Here is a 24,788-nt window from a genome sequence, read left to right as displayed (position 1 = left end):
CATGTCCCACAAGCTGTCATTAAAATGTACCAGAGCTGGAACATTTTCATGAAGCCCATTTTTCTTGTGATCCAAGAACTCACCCTGAAAGACAACAGCTGGTCTGTGACTAAGTGTAAAACTAACTGGCTTATAAAGAAGTGAATGGATGACTCAGCACAGAATAAAATTAATGTTCCCTCTCAGCATTCAAATCAACTGTCCCTGAGCTATTCAGAGCTGAAGGGATTTTATTTTTCAGTGGAAAGCCTTAAGACTACCTACCTAGTGGCAGCAACTTTTTAGTAGCATTTATTTTTAAATTTTACCATGAGAAGAATTTTGATAAACTAATTAAGACTAATGTGAAAAAAAAAACAGGAGTGACTCACAGGTAGACACATACCAGCTACACGTTAATCATTCATTAGGAATGGTTTTGTAGAACAAATGATTCTAAAAGTTCCCAGTGACAAAACAATAAACAAACAAACAACCTGTTCAATCCATTCCAAAAAAGTCATACCTGAGAGGTTGTAAATCGAAACCACTGACCCCAAAGGAATCTATTCTGATGGGCTTCATCAGCTCCTCTACTGTGGGCAGATCTGAGAGGGGAGAAAAGTTAAAACAGCAACCAAAAATCTTATGTAAATTGCTTAACTTAGTGTCTAATACCACCAAAATCACATTTTCTCTGATTGACGTAGTTAACAGAACAGCACATACAATAATCCCAGTTTCCCCCATAAGAAAATCTTTGATATTTATATTTGAAATATATATTTACATATTTTATATCTCTCTCTCTTTCTATATATATATATATATATATATACGTACACACATCAAATATATATGTATGGGTGTATCCACAAATACACACACACATACACACGTTAATTATATATTTAGTTGATCCCAAAATACTGTTCTCTATTTAAAAAGTAACTTTAGTATATGTTCATGGAAAAGTGTAAAAAATGTGAAAATACACAACTGATTTCTTAATTCGGTCAAGGCATATTAGAGGAGGAACTGAAGTTTCATCCTATGTTCAGCTCTAACTTTATAGCTAAACCAGTGATTCCCAGATTTAACAAACGCTTTAAATTCAGATACTGAGAAACAATCACTAGAGCAAACTGCATTTAAATTATACCACACTGGAAACTGTCCAGAGAGGGTCTCAAACAAAGAAGCTTTTACCAGATTCTGTGGTAGAGATGTTTTTAGAGGACCCTTCATTTTCTTGAGGATGATCTTTTGCTGAGTTCTTGGTATTTTCCACTGCATTACTCTCAGGTCTTTGTTCATCTGCATCTCCCAAAGAATGGGCAATATGACAATAAGCCTGATGTAGTGCTTCAATGTCACTACTGCTCTGTCCATAAGAAACACCTGTTGAATTAAATGTAGTCTCTAGTATATTCACAAAAATACCTAAGAAATATGGAACACTAACATTGTCCCTTAATCTATTAGGAATGGTGTACAAGCCTACAGGACAATACTGACGTGATCAAAATAGAGTGAAATACAAACCTGGGTCATGCGTGGCCACAGCCTACCAGCATGAATCACAGCAGGCTCAGGAACTCTTGTAGCGGGCTGAGATGTGTCCTGACGTGCTAACTGTAAAATATGACTCTACTAGTTATCGTCTCTTCCTACTACCCTTAATCGACCTCTCTGCATTGGATAAAACTATTCCTAAATTTCTCAAATTGACACAATTTTTCAAGGATTCTGTCTCTCTTCTCTCTCTCTCTGCCTCATGGGGCCACCAAGCGTCTTGTACTCTGCATCTCTTCAACTGAAATTCAATCCTCTAGCTTTGCAAACCAATATGTTCCTACAGCCTGCTAAAGCTGCTATAATAGAAAGTGATTTCCTAGTAGCCAAACCCAGCCTTTAATTTTCTTCAACTTTTAAAAATTTTCTTCACCCTGTGAGACGTGTGACCCTGCCATTTTCCTGGGGACTGTTTCCTCTGCATAGCGCCTTCTTGTTCTTCCCACTGCTCTGATGGCTGCTTTTCCATCTTGTATGGTAAATGACTCATCTCAGGGCTCCTCCATCTCTTTTTAAAACCTCTCTTTTTTTCTGGGGGGTGCGGTGGTAGTGGAGTGGATAACTTCATCAAGACCCTTCACTTAATAACTGCCCATGTGCACGTGACTCCCAAATCTATGTCTTTTGTCTTTATCTCTTTTTTGAACATTAAACTTCCTGACAAGGAGACTGTTCTATAAGCAAATCATATCTAATACATCCTCGAGTGAATTCATTATATTCCCCAACAACATCTGTTCTGCTACTAGTACCTGCTATTTTGGCTGTGGTATGATCAGTCACCCAGTCATCCAAAATAGGAGACGTGATGTCACTGTTCACTCTTCCTTCCCTATTAACCTCCTCCTCTTCCCACCAACTGATGAATACACTCTAGAGGAAATAATTCAAAGGATCTAATGACAACAATGATCTAAGACTTTTATGAGTATTTTCTTACTAATTTTGTACTCTTCACTACTAACAGTGGAATTTTCAAAATTAGAGAAAAGAAAAAAGTGCTATAGAAGAGTGGAAAAAACAAAAAGAGAGAAATATGGTGACCAGTCTCCTTTTCTCTTGATACCCATGAACTAATCAATTAATGCCTAAAAATATTTACAAGAGCATATACAGCCTCCTCTTCCTCTATATGATGTGTAAGTTGCATAGTATAAAATTCTGAGGAACTATTTTCAACTCTAAACATAAGAGGGAGCCAAGTGCCACATATGATTGTGTAAGAATGCCTCACAATGGGATATCTTTCTAGCTACTGCTTCAGGTCACCACTGTTATTTGGAGCATGCCCAATAAAGGAATAGATTTGATTAAATACATTAAAAACAAAAAAGTGGAGGATACCGTGAGATCAGAATCACTGACAGTTTTAGCAGCAGGGATATTTCAGTAGGACTTGAGGAAAAAGATCTTGCCTGCTAAGCTAAGCCTAATGGTCCCCAACCCCCGGGCCACGCCATGCATGGCCTGTTAGGAACCGGGCCACACAGCAGGAGGTGAGCGGCAGGCGGGTGAGTGAAGTTTCATCTGTATTTACAGCCGCTTCCCATCGCTGGCATTACTGCCTGAGCTCCACCTCCTGTCAGATCAGCGGCGACATTAGCTGTCCACTACCGGACAGCAACCAAAATGAGATTACAGAGTAGGCTGGACGTAAGCAACACACTTTGGGTATCACTGTCTACCATCACCCCCAGATGGGACCATCTAGTTGCAGGAAAACAAGGTCAGGGCTCCCACTGATTCTGCATTATGATGAGTTGTATAATTATTTCATTATATACTACAATGTAATAATAACAGAAATAAAGTGCACAACGAATGTAATGTGTTTGAATCATCCCGAAACCATACTCCCCCGCCCCCCCCATGGAAAAACTATCTTCCATGAAACCGGTCCCTGGTTCCAAAAAGGTCGGGGACCGCTGCCCTAAACCACCTGTCAGATTCAGAGTAGCATGACTGAGGGAGAGAATGAATTTTTATGAAGAAAGGGAAAAGGCACAAGGTGTTTTGTCTCCTCTACAGAAATACCAGGTTGCTTAATTATCTTCAGAGTATGTATAAAAGAAATGATCCCAGTGGCAAATCGCACAGCAGCACTGAATGCTCATACCAAATTTAACACGTGTGAGGTGTCAGAAAGAAGAGGCTCTGGCGTAAAGCAACAGCTGAGCAAACACGCAGAAAAGCAACGACCTAAAAGTTAGAAATCAGAAATGGAAGATCGAGTGGTATTATGGGCTGCTCAGAAAACAGAGCAAGGGAAAGGCACTTTTCTCCTAATTTGAGTCATTAACCCAACTGATGTTAAAAATAATTCCAGGGTCATATATGTTAACTTTTTTCATGCATTTTATAGAGAAAAGGGCTGACTTCTCTGCATGTATTTTATATATCACCACAAGTCAAAAACGCCCTATTTTTTTCCACTTTAGGAGGTTGAAAAGGGTCAAATCCTACTGGGCAGAGGCAAGGGTCCCGTTGTGGAGCCACACTGTCCTGCTGTGACTGCTCTGGTCATGCAGCCACAGCACAAAATGGTACCTGCCCTTGAGACAAATGAAAACAAGCAAAAGGCTAGATCTGGCCCTCATTTTACAGTTACCAACCATTTTAAGACAATAAAGCACAAGTTTCATGAATAGTATTATCAAAAAAGAGCTAATCTTTGACAACATATTACCTAAACGGAGCCTGCTTAATACTGGAAGACACCTGGTAAACAAAAAACAAGCCACTGATCTTTTCAGTTTTTAAACTAAGTTCAGGTGCTGATTTGAAAATTTTCAAGTGTATTTTTTCAAATGATAGGTAAATTCAATACCTCACAGCCAAAAGGAATTTATACTCTATGCCTTCAGGTTCTTTATTATAATTTGTACTCTTAACAGAGTGTTGATATAAATAATAATGATGAGAACCACACAGTTGCCACTGCTTGTTGAATCTTAACAATATACTAGGCACTATATATTAACTCAGTTGATCATCACAAGAGCTCATTTTAAAGAAGAGGAAACAGGCTTAGAGGCATTAATTGTCCAGTGTCATGCAGCTGGTAACTGGCAAGGCTGGGAATATGAATCCAAGGCCACAAGACAATAAGATTATACTTACACTCTTCTAGTAATTGACTTACCAAATTATTTCAGTCAAGAACATTTAAGAAATAAGACCAAGAAAATTTAGCTTTATATAACTGACCTGGATCATCTTAATAGAATTTTTGCTTCCAGCAATACATTTTTTATTTCTGAGTTTTTCTTATAACCTACAGCAGTGGTTTTCATACCGAGTTTTACAAAACAGTTTTCAGAGAAAATCACGGGTTCCACAGACATTTGACTGAAATTTTATTTTAAAACACAAAAACTGTAATAAAAAATAATCTGCACACTCAAATGTGCCATTTATGTAACTGTAAAGAGCATCAGAGTGATAACCTCTTGCCTCTGGCTTTGTTTTCATGTGTATCTTAGAATAAAGCTTCTCTGGCCATCCTGTACATAAAAGAACCCTCTACTATGCATCACTGATTAGAAAAGCTGTAGCTCTACACTGGTCTTTTAAAAGAATCCATATCTGCTTACTGAAAGAAGTGCAAGTGGATTGACCATCACAGCACATATGTGACAAGTACTTAAATAAAAACAGCAGTAAGAATGAGAAACATGTGCTCAGCACATGCTTTCAGCATGGCGGAATATTCACTTGGGTAGTAACAAGTAAATGAGTAACATGTCTTGATGGAAAAATTCTGTTCTAATTTTTTTTACGTTTTAAAATGGAAGTGGATGAAACAAGATAGTGGTGACTCTTGGAACGGCACTGACTAGAAATAAAAGATCTGAGTGGACTTTGTGGTTTTGATCATGTTTGGTTTTCTCATCTGGTTGCTGGTTACATGGATGTGTTCAGTATTTGAAAATTCATCAAGCTATGATGATAGGTGAATTATTATACAAGTATATTATACTTCCATAGAAAAGTAGAAAAAAAATAAGAAATAAAATAAAAATAAAATGCAAGCAGATGTTCAGAGTTGGTTAGTGATTTATCATTTCTATTGTTCTTTTTTTCCAAGTGTCTGGGTTGGTTTAGTTGACCATACTGGTCAACTGAGACTTGCAAAAAAGCAAGTTGAAAAGTTCCCATTTGCACTTGTTTATCTGGTATACCAAGAAAACGTTCATATTATACAACAAAAACAAAATATACAAACATATTGGAAGTCTGATGATATAAGAATGTAACAAATATCTAGAACTTTTAATTTTAAGAATTTCAAAGGACCATTACTACTCTCACTAACTTTATAAGTAAATGTCACATATGTAAACATTTATATTTATACTGATAAAATACATTTTTTATCTATATAGAGGTACTACCTAAGATTCCATTTAGAGGTAAGAGTTCCACTGCTTTAAAAAAAGTTTGAAAAGGCACTATCTTAAAGGTCTTTACAACCTTTAGTCAAGTCTAGATGGTCCTAGACATTTCAGAATTTTAGGATGTGATCTAGCTTTTGCCTACACAGAGGGAACTATGGAAACGCACAAGACCGAAGTCTCAATTCTCTGATGCATGGCAAATTTAATGGAACACTCGGGGGGGTGGGGTACAGAAAATGAGTCAATATTCATCTACAGTACTATACTTTGTAACAACAGCATTCATTCATTTATTAACAAGTATATATCTTAAAACACACTTTACTCAGCCTACTAGCATTATGTGTCACAATTAGCAAGTTCAGATTATTTAAGTTGTTAAATATAGTAGCAAATATGAGACTGAAAATTTTATTGTTGACACAGTCCACCAAAACTGAATCAAGAATAAACAGATAATTTGATCAGACCAATCACTAGAACTGAAATAAAATTTGTAATAAAAAAACTCCCAGGCTTCCCTGGTGGCACAGTGGTTGAGAGTCCACCTGCTGATGCAGGGGACATAGGTTTGTGCCCCGGTCCGGGAAGATCCCACAGGCCACGGAGCGGCTGGGCCCGTGAGACATGGCCACTGAGCCTGCGCGTCTGGAGCCTGTGCTCCACAACAGGAGAGGCCACAACAGTGAGAGGCCCATGTACTGCAAAAAAAAAAACAAACAAAAAACCAAACCAAAACAAAAAAACTCCCTGCAAACAAAAGTCCAGGACTGGATGCCTTCACTAGGGAATTCTACCAAACATACAAAAAAGAACTTATACTGATCCTTCTCAAGATCTTCTAAAAGACTGAAGAGGAGGAAACACTCCCATAGTCATTCTATGATGCCACCATCACTGATTCCAAAACCAGACAAAGACACTACCAAAAAGGAAAATTAGAGGCCAGTATCTTTGATGAACATAGATGCGAAAATCCTCAACAAAATATTAGCAAACCGAATCCAACAATACATAAAAAGAATCAGACACCATGTGATGTTCAGAGTTGGTTAGTGATTTATCATTTCTATTGTTCTTTTTTTCCAAGTGTCTGGGTTGGTTTAGTTGACCATACTGGTCAACTGAGACTTGCAAAAAAGCAAGTTGAAAAGTTCCCATTTGCACTTGTTTATCTGGTATACCAAGAAAACGTTCATATTATACAACAAAAACAAAATATACAAACATATTGGAAGTCTGATGATATAAGAATGTAACAAATATCTAGAACTTTTAATTTTAAGAATTTCAAAGGACCATTACTACTCTCACTAACTTTATAAGTAAATGTCACATATGTAAACATTTATATTTATACTGATAAAATACATTTTTTATCTATATAGAGGTACTACCTAAGATTCCATTTAGAGGTAAGAGTTCCACTGCTTTAAAAAAAGTTTGAAAAGGCACTATCTTAAAGGTCTTTACAACCTTTAGTCAAGTCTAGATGGTCCTAGACATTTCAGAATTTTAGGATGTGATCTAGCTTTTGCCTACACAGAGGGAACTATGGAAACGCACAAGACCGAAGTCTCAATTCTCTGATGCATGGCAAATTTAATGGAACACTCGGGGGGGTGGGGTACAGAAAATGAGTCAATATTCATCTACAGTACTATACTTTGTAACAACAGCATTCATTCATTTATTAACAAGTATATATCTTAAAACACACTTTACTCAGCCTACTAGCATTATGTGTCACAATTAGCAAGTTCAGATTATTTAAGTTGTTAAATATAGTAGCAAATATGAGACTGAAAATTTTATTGTTGACACAGTCCACCAAAACTGAATCAAGAATAAACAGATAATTTGATCAGACCAATCACTAGAACTGAAATAAAATTTGTAATAAAAAAACTCCCAGGCTTCCCTGGTGGCACAGTGGTTGAGAGTCCACCTGCTGATGCAGGGGACATAGGTTTGTGCCCCGGTCCGGGAAGATCCCACAGGCCACGGAGCGGCTGGGCCCGTGAGACATGGCCACTGAGCCTGCGCGTCTGGAGCCTGTGCTCCACAACAGGAGAGGCCACAACAGTGAGAGGCCCATGTACTGCAAAAAAAAAAACAAACAAAAAACCAAACCAAAACAAAAAAACTCCCTGCAAACAAAAGTCCAGGACTGGATGCCTTCACTAGGGAATTCTACCAAACATACAAAAAAGAACTTATACTGATCCTTCTCAAGATCTTCTAAAAGACTGAAGAGGAGGAAACACTCCCATAGTCATTCTATGATGCCACCATCACTGATTCCAAAACCAGACAAAGACACTACCAAAAAGGAAAATTAGAGGCCAGTATCTTTGATGAACATAGATGCGAAAATCCTCAACAAAATATTAGCAAACCGAATCCAACAATACATAAAAAGAATCAGACACCATGATCAAGTTGGATTCACCCCAGGGTCACAAGGATGGTTCAACATATGCAAATCAAGCAATGTGATACACCACATCAACAAAAGAAAAGACAAATGATATGATCATCTCAACTGCTGCAGAAAAAGCATTTGATAAAACTCAACATCCATTCAGGATAAAAACTCTCACCAAAGTGGGTACAGAGGCAACATATCTCAACATAATAAAAGCTATTTATGACAAACCCACAGCCACTCAACAGTGAAAAGCTGAAAGCCTTCCCACTGAAATCTGAACACGATAAGGATGCTCACCCTCACCTCTTCTATTCAACATAGTTTTGGAAGTCCTAGCCACATCAATCAGACAAGAAAAAGAAACAAAAGGGATCCAAATTGGAAGGAAAGAGGTAAAACTGTCATTACAGGCAGATGACATGATACTCTATATAGAAAACCCTAAAGACTCCACACCAAAACTATTAGAATTAATAAATGAATTCAGCAAGGTAGCAGGATACAAGATTAGTATACAGAAATCTGTTGCATTTCTTTACACTAACAATGAAATATCAGAAAGAGAAAATGAAAAAACAATCTGTTTTAAAAATGTATTAAAAAAATACCTAGGAATAAATCTTACCAAGGAAGTGAAAGACTTATATGCTGAGAACTATAAAACATTGATGAAGGAAATTAAAGATGATTCAAAGAAATGGAAAGCTATCTCATGTTCTTGGACTGGAAGAAATAATATTGTTAAAATGGCCATACTAGTAACTGAAAGCAATTTACACATTTAATGTGATCCCTATCAAATTACCCATGACATTTTCACAGAACTAGAATAAATAATCCTAAAATTTATTTGGAAACACAACAGGCTCAGAGTTGCCAAAGCAAATCTGATGGGAAAAAAACAAAATTGAAGGCATACCTTCCAGACTTCAGACAATACTACAAAACTACAGTAATCAAAACAACATGGTATTGGCATAAAAACAGACATATGGATCAGTGGAACAGAACAGAGAGCCCAGAAATAAATCTGCACACCTATGTTCAATTAATCTTCAATAAAGGAGGCAAGAATATACAATGGAGAAAAAAACAGTCTCTTCAGCAAGTGGTATTGGGAAAGCTGGACAGCCTCATGTAAATCAATGAAGTTAGAACACACCCTCACACCATAAACAAAAATAAACTCAAAATGGCTTAAAGACTTATAAGACATGACACCTTAAAACTCCTAGAAAAGAACATAGGCAAAACATTCTCTGATATAAATCACAGCAATGTTTTCTTAGGTCAGGATCTCAAGGCAAAAGAAATAAAAGCAAAAATAAGCAAATGGGACCAAATCAAACTTATAAGCTTTTGTACACAAAGGAAACCATAAACAAAACTAAAGGCAACCCACGGAATGGGAGAAAATATCTGCAAATGATGCAACTGACAAGGGCTTAATTTCCGAAATATACAAACAGTTCATACAGACTAATATCAAAAAAACAAACAACACAATCAAAAATGGGCAGAAGACCTAAACAGACATTTCTCCAAAGAAGCCATACAGATGGCCAAAAGGCACATGAAAAGATAGGGATATTGCTAATTAGAGAAAGGCAAGTCAAAACTAAAATGAGGCCATCATCAAAAAGCCTACAAATAATAAGTGCTGGAGAGGGTGTGGAGAAAAGGGAACCCTCCTACACTGTTGGTGGGAATGTAAGCTGGTCCAGCCACTATGGAGAACAGCAGAGAGGTTGCTTAAAAAACTAAAATAGAGTTACCATATGATCCAGCAATCCCATTCCTGGGCATATATCTGGAAAAGATGAAAACTCTAACTCAAAAAGACACATGCACCCCAACGTTCATAGCAGCACTACTTACAATAGTCAAAACATGGAAGCAACCTAAGTGTCCATCAACAGATGAATGGATAAAGAAGATGTATACACCCACACACACACAATGGAATACTACTCAGCCAAAAAAAGAATAAAATAACATCATTTGCAGCAGTATAGATGAAATTAGAGATTATCATACTAAGTGAATTAAGTCACAAAGAGAAGACAAATACCGTATGATACCACTTATATGGAGAATCTAAAAAACTGATACAAATGAACTTATTAGCAAAACAGAAACAGATTTACAGACATAGAAAACAAACTTTTGGTTGCCAAATGGGAAAGGGGGAAGAGGGATAAATTAGGAGTTTGGGATTAACAGATACACACTACTGTATGTAAAATAGACAAACAACAAGGACCTTCTGTATAGCACAGGGAACTATATTCAGATCTTGTAATAACCTATAATGGAAATGAATCTGAAAAAGTTATATATACACATACGTGTGTATGTCTATACACACACACACACACACACAATTTAATCACTGCTGTATTCAGTGAATATAGCAGTGACACAATACAACACTGTAAATCAACTATACTTCAATAAAAAATGTAAAATTTTATTGATATAACTATGACATATATCACATACATTTCCCTAGAAATGAAGTCAATTAGTCATAGAATATTACATATTTAGAGAACAGCTACTTTGTCCCTCTTACCTGTTCCTGTCATTTCATTATCAGTCATATCTGGCAGCGCTTCTGGATTAGTTGTTGCTCTCTCCTGGTCATCAAGGCTGACCTCTGCAACAGAGTCTAATGAATCAAGCAGCACTACTGGAATAACATAAAAGAAAAAAATATTAGGAATATAGAGAAGCTTGTATGGTTCCATAAACAAAATATTTAAATTGTATGCAATCTGTATAAAAACAAAGATAAATGTTTACATATAAAGAATACATAATCATAGATCTAAAAGAAGCATTTTATTCTTATATACAACAGAGTAGGCTTACGTCAACACATATCTATGCTTATATACAAGTCTAATTTATGTTTATATGTAAAAGGCAAAAGGCCTGCAAAAAATAACAGAAAATTTTTTCTTCCTCCAATTTTATTGACGTATAATTGCCAATTAAAAACTGTATATATTTGAGACCTATGACTTGTTGATTTGATAAACATACACATTGTGAAATAATCACCAAAATCAAGATAATTAACATATCCATTTACCCTTTTTTGTGTATGTGGTGAGAACACCTAATATCTCCCCTCTCAGCAGGTTTCAAGTAGTATACAACATTAACTATAGTCACATTGTTGTGCATTATTTATCTCGCATAACTGAAACTTTGTACCCCTTAACCAACATCTTCCTATATCCCCCAACCCCAGCCTCTGGTAACCAACATTCTACTCTGTTTCTAGGAGACTGACATTTTTAGATTCCACGTATGTGAGAATATGCAGTATGTCTTTCTTCATGTGGCTTATTTCACTTCATGTAAATGTCCTCCACATTCATCCATGTTGTTGCAAATGGCAGGATTTCTTCTTTTTTTAAAGTGAAATATTATGCATGTAAATACATATACATATTACATATACATGTGTAATATTATATATACTACATCTTCTTTATTCATTTGTCTGTTGATGGACATTTAGGTTGTATCCATACCTTGGCTACTGTGAATAATGCTGCAATAAACATGGGAATACAGATATCTCTTCCAGATATATATCTAGAAGTGGGATTCTGAATAAGGTAGTTCCACTTTTAATTTTTTTCAGGAACTTCTATACTGTTTTCCATAAAGGCTGTGCCAATTTACATCCCTACCAACAGTGCACTAGAGTTCCCTTTTCTCCACATCCTCGCCAAAACTTATTTTTTCCTCTTTCTGGTAACAGTCATTCTAACAGGTGTGAGGTGATATCTCATTGTGGTTTTGATCTGCATTTCCCCGATGATTAGTGAACTTCAGTATCTTTCCATACACCTGTTTGCCCATTTATATATCTTCTTTTGAGAAACGTCTATCTGGGTCCTCTGCTCACTTTTAATTTTTTGTTGTTGTTGTTACTGAGTTGCATGAGTTTTTTGCATATTTTGGATATTAACCCTTTACCAGATACATGGTTTACAAATATTCTGTCCCACTTTATAGGTTGCCTTTTCACTCTGTTGTTCCCCTTGCTATGCAGAAGCCTTTTTTAGTTTAACATAATACCATTTATCTATTTTTGCTTTTGTTGTCTGTGCTTTTGGGGTCATATCCAAAAAATTATTGCCTAGTGCAACATCAAGAAGCTTTTTTCCTATGTTTTCTTCTCATAGTTTTGCAGTTTCTGGTTTTATATTTAAGTCTTTGATCCATTTTGAGTTGATTTTTGTATGTGGTGTGAGATAAGGATCCAATTTCATTCTTCTGCACGTGGATGTCTAGTTTTCTGAACACAATGCACTGAAGAGACTATCTTTCCTCATTGTATATTCTTGGCACCCTTGTTGAAGATCAGGTGACACAGATGCATGGATTCATTTCTGGGCTATTCTGTTTCATTGCTTTTGTTTTTGCTTCATTGGTTTTATATGTCTGTTTTTATGCCAGTACCATACTGCTTTGGTTACTATAGCTTTGTAATACATTTTGAAATCAAGGAGTGTGATACCTCCATGCTTTGCTCTTTCTCAAGTTTGCTTTAGCTATGTGAGGTCTTTTGTGGTTCCATACAAATTTTAGGATTGTTTTTTCTATTTCTGTGAAAAATATCATTGGAATTTGATAGGGATTTCGCTCAATCTGTAGGTCACTTTGGGTAGTATGAATGTTTTAACAGTATTAATTCTTCCAATCCATGAGCACAGAATATCTTTCCACTTATCTGTGTGTTTTCAACTTCTTTCCTCAATGTTTTATCGTTTTAAGCATAATTTACCTCGTTGATAAAATTTATTCCTAAGCATTATATTCTTTTTGATGTCACTGTAAATAGAATTGCTTTTCTGTAGTTTTCCTGAGGAATATTTGTCTGGTTTTGGTATCAAGGTGATGCTGGCCTTACAGAATGAGTCTGCAAAAATTCCCTCTTCCTGTATTTTTTGGAAGAGTTTAACAAGGACTGATATCAATACATCTTTGAACGTCTGGTACAATTTATCCATAAAGGCATGCTGGGCTTTTAAAAAATAAGTACTCGTAAATACAACAGGAAGAATTTAAGGTAGCCATAAGGAACGTATTATTGAGAAAATGTGTAAAGCTTAATTCATCAGAAAATATTTAAAAACAAAAATAGTAATTTATTCAGAATTATTTAGATGTAATTCTGAACAGACCAATTTTTCGCCAATGAAAATTTAGGAATATATATAATATTTACCATTAGCCAGCATGCCAGTTTTCTCTTTTTCCTAAATTAAAAAAAGAAAATAGTTACATGATTTGAAACTGAAGTTACATGAAATGACTGCAGTGCAAAAGAATAACAAAATTTGAAAGCCAGTGCTTTACTCCATGATGAAAAGATCAAGAAACGTGCTTTCTAGATTTCTTTCATCACACTCATTCACCGACAATTCTATAAGACTAGAGAATGTAGTTGTGAGAGAACGTCTAGAAGTCTCTTCAGAACCTTGGTGATTACCAGCAATTAATTCAGGCCTTTATAAGCCTTGTTTAAAGTATCTCAATGCCACCTGTTCATCCACCTTGCTCAGAAATTCTCCTACTTTCCGAACTCCAAGATAACATGGCTAGTTCACGTAAGATTCCTGCTATTATAATATCACCGTTTTCCCTATTGATCAAAACTAATGATCAAATATAAGTTGCACTCATCATTTCATCTACATTTTGAGACAAAATCTTCAAAAAAGGCAGGCCATCAAATGGCAAGACAGTTGAAATTTGTCAAAATTATAGGTTCCCTTAGAGTAAGTTTTCTAATTGTGTCACCTATATTCTCCACCTGGATAGGCAGTGTATAGGATCCACCAATAAGAGCAGAGCTTTCATTCCTTCCTATTTTGACCCTTACTCAGACGGCTCTCTACTAGGCTTCCACATTTAGGTGGACACTTTTTTATACAGACTATACTTTCTTAATATACCAAACTATTGTGCCCTCTACTGACCTATTTATTTTTCTAGTAGAAATTACTGTAATACAAAGTATTGTAACTGCCATATTCCAAGTATGAATCCCATTAACTTTCTAAGCATAATTATCAGATCGCTTTAAACTTCATGTATTTCTAAGGTCATATTCTTTTCTCCCACGAACTGCGTGACATAATGATACCAAGGAAAAGTACTAGGTAAATTAAAAAATAAGAGTATTTCTTAATACCCAGAAAGTGATCCCTGCTTTTATTTAGAGTGTATGGTTTCATATATGTTCAAAACATCTAGTCCTAACACAGTTGCAAAAGAGACTGTATCCAGATCAAAACCAATATAACAAATAGTAATTGTCCTACTGGTTACTATTAGGTAGCTTCAAGGATAAGTTCTGTCTGGCAGGCAATATGGAATAGTACCCTTAGCCAGTCTTGGTAGCCGATTCTTGGTAAGAACTGAGAAACAAGAGAATTAGAGTACAACAACACTGAATGTGAATGGAATAGTTTAGTTTACAATCTTAGCCCAGTAAGTTTCAGACAGTAATGTCACTATTAGCATAAATACTGAGGCAGTTATGTATTGCACTTCACAAGGACAAGACCTACCAAAGAAAAGTATAGTTTAATATACCTGTTTAAAAATTAGATTTGAGATTTTAATGAAGTTTTCAATTTCTAAAGCTTAAGGAAACTTGCCAAAAGAAATCTTTCAGAAAATCATCAACTGCCATGTATTTCATTAAGATTTAAATTTACACCTGAGTTAAGAAAACGTCTGAGTATTAAGAGACCTATAACTTTACAACAATGAGCTAGACTATAAAGAACTCTGTATTTTGAGCTCTTTATACAGCAACAGTCAGCTAAGGTGATGAAAGAAGTTTCCAAACTGTCAAACATATAATTGATACATACCTGTTTAGGTACATTTATTTTTTCTGATTTGGAATTTTCTTTGGAATTAGTCTCTTCTTTAGGAGCCAAAGGTGCATCAATATCCTCATCTTCAAAATCATCACTATAATTTTCTGAAGAAAATAGTTTTAAAAATACAAGGATCACACTGTCAAAAAAGTCAAATTCCATGAAAATATTACTGATTTCCAAAAGAAGTATGCGTAAGAATAATTTATTTAAATGTTAACATAAAGATACCTTGAAGAACATACTTTTTTGGGCAAAGATTTAAAGAGAATTCAATTCGTAAGACTTGCGTTTTATTTTTGTACTTTCAAACAGTTATCAGTTTTACATTTTTAATATTTTGTATAATTAACCAACTGAAAATTTCTAGAGCTGTTCAAGAAGTTTTATCTTTAAAACAAACTTCAATTACTTGATTTTTTAAAGACAAAAATCTCAAAATTGCTTACTTATAAAAGGGAGCACTTTTGTGAAATCTTGACACTCTTAAACAAAAGGTTGGATTTTGCTTATTTTTTTAAGTTGATTTTTTTTGTCTTTATAGGTATCTCTTCTGTAACACTTAAGCAGTACTTATGAAAGGTCTATCTCTGACCCCTCCCTCAGGTAAATACTAGCCTTATATGACCTCCACTATTTCTTAATCCTGGGCACTTCTCAGCTAAAGTCCCACATTATATCTCAATGGCTTTGTAGCAGAAGGGAAACGTGTGTCCATGTTAATATGATGCCATCAAGCTACTTATGGCAAAGGTGGGCAGGCACTATCTGGCCAGGATCTCTTCATCAATTTTTAATTCGTTGTTTACAGCCGTTAAATCAAAGGACTGACTGAGATTTGTGGGCTACAGAACAGGAATGGCCTTTTCAGAGTGGAACTGATCATGCATAATCTTATTTGTATTTCAAAAGTCAGACAGGATGGCCTGATGGGAGAAAGACTGCACGAGGTACAAGAGAGTCTGCTTCTGGAATGGCCATCCTTCAGTCTTCTCTTAGAAGAGAGGGGACAACTTGAATGTGATTAACAATGGAAGTCTGAAAATAATTAAGTTAAATAGGGGTGCTTTCAGTGAGATCTACTTACAGAAACATCTCCATGTTAGTTCATAAGGAATACAATGGTGGAACAGCATGGGTATTGTTACTTAGGTAGATAAGCGAGGTGAGTTGGTTAACTACATCGATATCTACACTCTGAGGACGAGAAGCACACCTTTCCTTCTCTTCTATATGAGAAAGAACACTGCCTGGGATTTTCTAAATATCAGTAGACATAATTCAATTCACAAAACAGTTACTGAGAAATTACCTTGTATTAGACAAATTCTAGATGCTAGGACCAATAACAGATGATTAAGATCCTAATATTCTAGTGGGAATCACTGAATTTTAAGTACCTCAGTGATTAGTCTTTCTTAAGTAAAGATGATAAACAAGGAGAGAGGAGATAAGGGAGGGTATGACAATGAACTCAGACAACTACTTGGGATTTGGGAACTATCTGAAATCAATGGAGGGGGATGCAGCGTTTGTGTCACTGCAAAGAAGCAGTATAAGAAACAGTTTGGGTAGTGTGGCATAGTGCTTAGAGCATGACCAGGAGCCAGAAGACATGGATTCAATTCCTGGTTCTACTGTTTTCATCTGTAGAACCAAAAGCAGGTCACAAACCCTCTTTGCCTCATTTTTCCCATCTGTAAAGTAGGGATGATAATAGTACTTATTTCAGAGGGTTGCTGAGGAGATTAAGAGTTAGTGTTATATAATATGTAGTATATATTAGTGTGAGCCATTATGTTTAGCAGTAGTAATTATCTTTGTTAGTATTATTATAGCTTGTGTTGCACTTAATCTGAATTGAAAGTTAATAAAGCCAAATATTATTTCTGATTAAGTAAAGTCCTAATCTAATGTACATTTTTCAAAACTACATTTTGTTAGTTGCACTTACTAACTGAATAGTCTGTAGGCAAATACTATTGTCCAACATATAAAAGACCAACCTCCTCCTCATGAATTTGTCATGATTAAACTAGGTTTGAAGCAAGAAGGAAATGCCACTGGTAGTCACAGAGAGAAATGAGACAGGACAAGAAATAACAGGAAGGAAAACAGCATATCAGAGATTTCTGAAAGAAACACCAAGGGAAATTAAGTTTATATAAAAATGAAAGAATAAAACCCAATTGAAAAGGTGGTTCTCATATGAAAAATATCAGAGACAATAATATCCAGCTCTTTCACACTGTTTGGGAAACAATGAGAATATTAATTTTTATCGTTCTGACCTTTTGACAGGAAGATGTTACACATGTTATATGTTTCTACTATTACATTCCATACCCTTGTAACTTTGAAAATATTATTTGCGTAAATAGAAAATAGGTAAACAATTCTCAATGTAAAAGATCTAAAAGATACATTTTAGCGACATTTTTCATTCTCTGTTGGAAAGTTTGGCTGTGAATTTTAATTTAAGTATGATGCAATCTAGAGGACTTTCTCCTCTACCATCTTGGATATCAAGGACTTTGTAAATAATGAGTAAAATGGACAAAATACATGAAACAATTGTCTTCAGACACTGGACAATCCATAGCACAAAAATATGATTCCCAAGAAAGATAACAAGTGAGCTGAGCCCTACGTTCACTAGAAGGTATTTACATCCTGGAGCGCTGAGCAGGGAGGAGGAGATCAGGAAGGTCTCACTGTGTTAAGGATACAGAGGTAAGAGTACAGAAAAGACAAGGTGATTAGAAGCTGCAGGGGAGTGATAGAGAAGGTACTGATGCAGAAATAGAGCACTAGAAATCTACATGGAGTAGATTTCTGAATCTTTCCTGGAGAATTTCCTGAATACTGAGTCATGTATGTGCAGCTGGAGCAGAGAATAACTGGGAAGCTGCAGGCTAGACAGACAGTTCCCAGAGTTCGCACAGGGTAAGGAGATTCTGAAGCTCTAACCAGCTTAAGTGGAAAAAATCCTCATTGTCCAGTAGGGGCATTCAGTGGAAATCTCAGGAGGGCTGTGCGTGAGTAGCAGGGTCAAACTCTGCTAGACTAAGTAAGGATCCTCTTGACGTCTCCTAACAAAGCAGAAGAAAAGGCTTGAAAGGATCAAGCTATCTGCCAGAACAAAGCTCAATACTCCTTAAAAGAAGAAAACAAGATCCAGACACTCAACAATGTAAAAAATCTATAATATTTTCAACACTCAGTTTAAAAATTACTATAATTACAAGGAGGAAAAAGTGACCACAACTAGGAGAAGCAGCAGCCAACAGAACGAGACCCAGAAATGAACAAATACTGGGATCAGCAGAATATACTCAATGTTGGGGACTTGGAAACATACTAAAGAGATGAAAAAACAAATCCAAAAGAAACTTCTAGAGTAAAAGGAAAAAGAGTCATTCAATGAATTAACAAAACATTAAAGAAAAGAAGAAAAAAAATCAGTGAACTTGAAGACACTGCAATAAAAACTGAAGCAGAGAAGAGAAAAGGTTTAAAAAATGAAATAGTCTTAGTGACCTGTGGGACAAAATTTAACTTTCTAACATACTTGTAATTAGGATCAGAAAGCAAGGGGTGGCAGAAATGATATTTGAATAATTAATGGCAAAAACATTTTTTGATTTTGATGGAAACTATAAATTCACAAATCAATTGATGCTGAACCAGCTCCAAACAGGATAAATACAAGAAACAAACAGGATAAATGCAAGAAAAGTACACCAAGATCATCCTCATCAAATTGCCACAAAACTGGCCTAAAGAGAAAAATTTGAAAACAGAGGGAAAAGAAGACAATATATATACAAAATCACAATAACAGGAATTACCACTGACTGCTCATGAGAAATAATGTCAGAGGACAATAGAATGAAATCATTAAAGTGCTCAAAGAAATAAAAACTACCTACAATTTTATATCAAGCAAAAGTGTTCTTCAAAAACAAAGGCAAAATATACTTTCAGATAAACAAAACCTCAGAGAAATTATCCCTAGTAGACCTACACTGCAAGAAAAGTTAAGGAGGTTTTTCATGCTGAACAAAAATAATACTAGATAGAAACTCAAAATAATACTAGATAGCAACTATTTGGAAGTTGGTAAGAGAAGAAGTCTTAAAAGTTCTCATCACAAGAAAAAATAATTTTTTTGTAATTATGTAAAGTGACAGATGTTAACTAGACTTATTATGGTGCTCATTTCACAATGTATAGATATTAAATCATTATGTTGTACACCTGAAATTAATGTTATATATGTCCATTATATCTTAATTTTAAAATAAACTTTTAAAATTCATTTCAAAATAAAAAGTTAAAAAAAAAGAAACTCAAATCTATGCAAAGAAATACAAGTCATTGGGAACGGTAAATACATGGATAAGTATAAGTTTTTACATATGCGTAAATTTTTTTACCTTCCTTAAAATTTTTTTAAAATGATAAGAGATTGTTAAAAGCAATAATAATAACGATAATAGTAATAATACTGCTGTATTGTGGGGTTTTTAAGACATGTAGAAGAAAAATGTATGCCAAAAATAGCAAAAAGGTTGGGGGAAGTTTACTGTTAAGATTCATGTAATGTGGTATAATGTTATTTGAAAGTAGACTCTAATAAGATAAAGATGCATATTGTGAATCACAGGGCAACTAAGAAAAAAATACAGCAAAGAAGTACAACTAACAACCCAAAAGAAGGGTTAAGATGGAATGGTATAAATACTTAATCCAATAAAATGTAGCACAAAAGCAATAACCAAAAAAAGATGGGAAGATAAAAAAATGAATGGCAGAACAGTAAATAACCATATCAATGAATATATTTTTGCAAAGGGTAGAAACATTTCAATTAAAAGTCTGAGATTGTCAGATCGGATATAAAAGCAAAACTCAGCTATATGCTACCAAAAGAAAACCATTTAAAATACAGAAACACAGACACATTAAAAGTCAAACGATGGAAAAAGACACACCTCCCTCACCATGCTTTGGAGGTATTTGTCCTGACTGCACACATTCTTCTGGTCCTAGCACAAAAGTCCTTTTTCTGTCTTCCAAATGGGTCCACTACCCACTCCCAACAAATGAAGCAGTCCTGCACTTACAACAATTTCCTAGTAGCTCTAATTGTGCTGCAGGCAACTCACTCTACCTGTTCAAGCTCTTGCCAAGATAATACGATTTTCCTTTTATTTTTCTCTTATCAATGTCTTTATTAAAAGCTATATTATCTTTTCAAATACTGTAAATTTTAGAACCAATGAAATTACCTGCCAGTTCTTCATGTTTTGATTCATCCTCATGTTTATCTTCAGTCAGTTCCACATTAGCTTGATTACTGGAAAAATATTTACTTAATTTAGTATTACATGTTAATAATACATTACCATGCAATATTTTGTGTATATTTTTTAAAAACCTCTAACATTACATATTTCTTCTCAAGTACTTTTGTTCTAGCAAAAGCCAAAAATTTGGAAGCTATGAGGGAAATGTTTTGAAAATAAAGGATCTAAGACTAATTGTAGTTGCCAAAGTAATACAAAGGGGAAAAAATGCCATTTTCTTAATTTTATACACAAATATACACAATTTTATACATAAATATGTGCATTTACATTTCTCAGGGCCCAGCCAGCCTTTCTACGCTAAAGATTAGGAACTGACCACAAGCTGTAAGAATCAGTGAAGTCTATGTGGAGACCAGAAAAAAACTGCCAGAACCAGCATTTACATGCTAAGAAGCAATTTCATCCTGAAATGGAAGCTGAATGAGAGAGCCTTGAGCCAGTAAATACTCAGCAAGGTGACAAGAGAGCTACTTTTAATTATATTGGATATATCAGTTCATATACTGCCTTCCTTCAAACCAAAGAATCAGTTCTACCTTTTTCAGTCCCCCAACCATGGCTTTAGAGAGATCATTAGCAGATCAAGAAACTATAAACTCTAATAACAGTAGCAGAAAATACCATTGCATACTCAATACACTACTGCACTCTGCCTAGGCTGTTCTTGCGTAGAAATATCAGTAGTTAAGAATACCGTTAAGAACAAAGAAATGTTAAGAAATATTGCAAAGGGGCAAAAACTTGTGGCCAGCAAACCTGTGTATGTTTAATCTGTGTCACTGTTAGGACAGGCAACCACCATGGGCCCTGATGGTCCCTAGGTGTTCTTGCTGGGTATGCCAAGAACGCAAGGCACAGACCCTCCTTCCTGGGTCATTTCTCAGGGTTGTGTGCACTGAGCAACTTTGAGAGACGAGGCAATGTTTCTGCCCCCAAAGCAGGCTTGTTTCCGCTTACTCTAAAGCAAAGATTCCCCAAGCTCAGTGACCCTCTCCTGTAAAGCAACCCATTGCACTGGCAAACAGCCATCAAGGACCCCGTGAACCTTGTGGGGCATGGGAAACTAAGGCAAATAAACGTGACCCTCAGGTCCTGCTTTTGTGATGAGAAATAAAGTCCATTTGTTTCTGACCCAGGAATCTTGTGTCTATTGTCAGCATTCATAAAACTGGCAGGCTGACTTGTCAGCTTGCAAGTAGGGTAAAAATCTCAGACACAGTTCAAAAGGGTCACTGCTTTGTCCACTGTCCAAGAAAATAAGCATCTTGAGGAGACCAGGCACTCTGATGACCAGAGGCTATGAGTCTCCTGGCCGTTAATTTAAATATAGTTTGGTGTTCTTAAAATCTTAAAACTGTAATCTGGCTTCCATTTATAACTTAAAAAATTAAATGGAAAATTGAAACTGAGGAAATTAAAGATACAAGGTTTCAAAGAAGTCTTGAGAATGCCAAAGGTCTGCGGCACCAGCTTAGTCAATTAGTAGAATTTCCAGGATAAATGAAGTCCCCTAATAATCATTAGGGTCAACCATACACAAAGGTAGGATACAAACCAAATCGGTCTTTGCTCCCTGGTTCCTCCTTCCCTTTTTGTTCCTGTTTCCCCTGAGTTTATAATAGCTACCAGTCTGGACTCTCTTACTGATCTTACCTCTGGAAAATCACTTAATAAATTACCTTCCTAGTTAGGTCTATTTGGCAATGTGCTATTCATTTCAAAAGTACCTCATGCATGAAATTTCAGATCTCTAGAGGTTCTCAAATACACATCAACATTTTCCAGCCTATATATATATGTATATATAAATCATATTCTACACACACACACGTAAGCTACCCCTGACCAAAATAATAAAGAGAAAATAGAATTAAAACTAAGATTTAAATTTTGCCTGTTATATATGTTTACCCCTTCAATTCCATGCATCTACCAGCCTTTCAAAAATATAAAGACACAAAAATCACTCAATGATTAGTTTATATTGTATTTACATTACCTATGTAAAGCTTTAAAATGTGTGGAGTCATTAGAATCCAATTCTTTATTTAATCTGGAGTAATCAATGGAAGATGTGAAGCCTTTCTCAAGCCTGGCAAAAAATTGCTCTTTTTCCTCTTGCTCTGCTAATGTGTCCAATCCCAATCCAAGAACGCTATGATTGAGCTCAGGAACTACTATCTCTAAATGGAAAGCACAAATATATTTCATTAACACATAGAATTTTGAAAAAATTAATTTTAATGATGCATTTATTGACATTACATAGTCAGACTTCAAAAAACTTGAAACATACTTCACTTAATCTCTTACTCAAATATAGCTTTATATTCATTATAATACGTAAGGCTATGAAGCTTCTCCAGGGGTATAATTTTAAACCTTCTAGGAAGATATTAAATCTGTCTACACGCTTCAGTAAAGGAGGCTCCAAGATAGTTATGAGTTAACTTTCCTAAAAGTCCTAATTATAAGCATAGTAATTAACCTGTCAACTCACATCCCTCACAATTCTTACCATTGGCCTCTAAGCTGTCAATACTTAAGATAGAGGTTCCACTGCTCTTAAGAAACTGAATCCTTTCAGCAGATTCCTCTTCTATTTCCATAATAGGCTGAGGAGTCTTCTTTGTTTTCAAATAGCTTACATTTGTTCCAAGTAGTCCTGGGATGGGATTTAATATAGTTGGATATTTATGTTAAGAGAATTGTTTTGACTACTATGCCAACACAGTAGTACTGTTATACTAGCTTAGACTAGTTGTACTGTTATATTAGTTATACTAGTAGACAGTAGCTATGAAATAAATCTGGTCTATGAAATAAAAATCCACCAGACCCAAAATTCACAAAACAAAAATTACAGTTCTATTTGACAGCAGTGCATCTTATTAAGTGGAATATTTCAAAAACTTGCATAATGAGACGAGATTTTTTAAAAATGATTTTGAAGCACAAGTACTTAATACAGTATACCATGCCACTTGGGGAAGTAATCCCAGGGCAGGAGTCAACGGTCAGACCATGCTCATCTACATAGGCTGGGGGTAGGGTTTTGCTCTTCATTCCAAAAGCACTAGAAAACACTGGAAAAGTTATACAATATCAAAATTTCTTTATCCTAGCAGTATATATTTGTTGTAAAAAACTGATATATGGGAAAAATAACTGTATTATATGATACAAATAATAAGATTAGAAAAATACCACTTTTGCTTAGAAGGAAGCCTTATTGAGAAGTTACAAATTGTGATTTCAATTTCCTACTTAGCATCCTATTGGAGAGGCTTTAGAAACAAATTATTTTATGGCTCTGTGTGAATAATGGCTTTAACTGATCCAGTAACAGCTGGAGAAAATCAGGAGATATATCTATAGGCACTTCAAATGAAAACATACACGCCAAGGTCAGGGTGCCATCGGGGCATCTGTCCAGGGTCTCAGCCCGGCTCTGAAGATGGACTCAGGGATGTGACCCACACTAACCAACCTCATTTGAGACTAATACAACTGAAACCAAGATCCAATTCAGTTATTTATAATGAAGAGTATAACCAGTAGGAGAATTAGACGGTTTCACTAACTAGACAGAACATTTTGTCCTTATGGCAACTGAAAGAGAAAGCAAAATTATAAGGCTGAAGTAGCTCAATGTTGATGTTTAATGGCATCTATGTAAGATTGGGAATGCATTCCTCTCAAAAGGGGTGTTCAATTCTCCCTTAGAAGCTTCTATACTCTTGATGGCAGGAATCATATTTAGTTTTTGCATACTAGTGCCAAGTACTCAGAACATAACATGAACTCAATAAATGTTTGTGACTGAACCAGGGACCAGGTTATACCCCTGGGCAGAGGAACCTTCTTCCACTGTGTTTAAATGGACACTGTCAAAGTCTCCTTCCTAAGTATCCTTTGCATCCTTTACTAATCAAATCCACTCTGATTGATACATTCTTTTAAAAAAAATTTAGTATCTTTAGTCAGGTTACATTCAAGTGTTGGTCTAGGACCTATTCTTTCCCTTTAGGGTGAGTTTGCATACTACATCTCTGATTCATTACTTTCTAGATAAAGACTTTAATGCTAAATAAGTCACAAATCATTGTCAATT

The 24,788-nt window shown here is 35.5% G+C and overlaps 1 protein-coding gene across 1 annotated transcript in view; it reads right to left on the bottom strand.

The window, feature by feature from the left end:
• The window catches only part of CEP162 (centrosomal protein 162), a 98,053-nt gene that overhangs the window by 60,232 nt on the left and 13,033 nt on the right, over nt 1-24,788 (bottom strand). Inside the window, exons 4-11 of the mRNA XM_024733726.1 lie at nt 23,193-23,339; nt 22,674-22,857; nt 20,594-20,661; nt 15,291-15,403; nt 13,634-13,664; nt 10,958-11,074; nt 1,189-1,380; nt 506-587 (exon numbers count right to left, since the gene is read on the bottom strand). Of these exons, the coding sequence (XP_024589494.1) occupies nt 506-587; nt 1,189-1,380; nt 10,958-11,074; nt 13,634-13,664; nt 15,291-15,403; nt 20,594-20,661; nt 22,674-22,857; nt 23,193-23,339 (934 nt within the window). The remainder of the gene's footprint in view (nt 1-505; nt 588-1,188; nt 1,381-10,957; nt 11,075-13,633; nt 13,665-15,290; nt 15,404-20,593; nt 20,662-22,673; nt 22,858-23,192; nt 23,340-24,788) is intronic.

This window comes from Neophocaena asiaeorientalis, unplaced genomic scaffold, assembly GCF_003031525.2.
Source record: "Neophocaena asiaeorientalis asiaeorientalis breed wild unplaced genomic scaffold, Neophocaena_asiaeorientalis_V1.1 scaffold248, whole genome shotgun sequence".
In the NCBI taxonomy this organism is placed as follows: domain Eukaryota; kingdom Metazoa; phylum Chordata; class Mammalia; order Artiodactyla; family Phocoenidae; genus Neophocaena; species Neophocaena asiaeorientalis.
The sequence above is the reverse complement of the archived record's forward strand: the minus strand, read 5'-3'. Positions and strand labels throughout refer to the sequence as shown.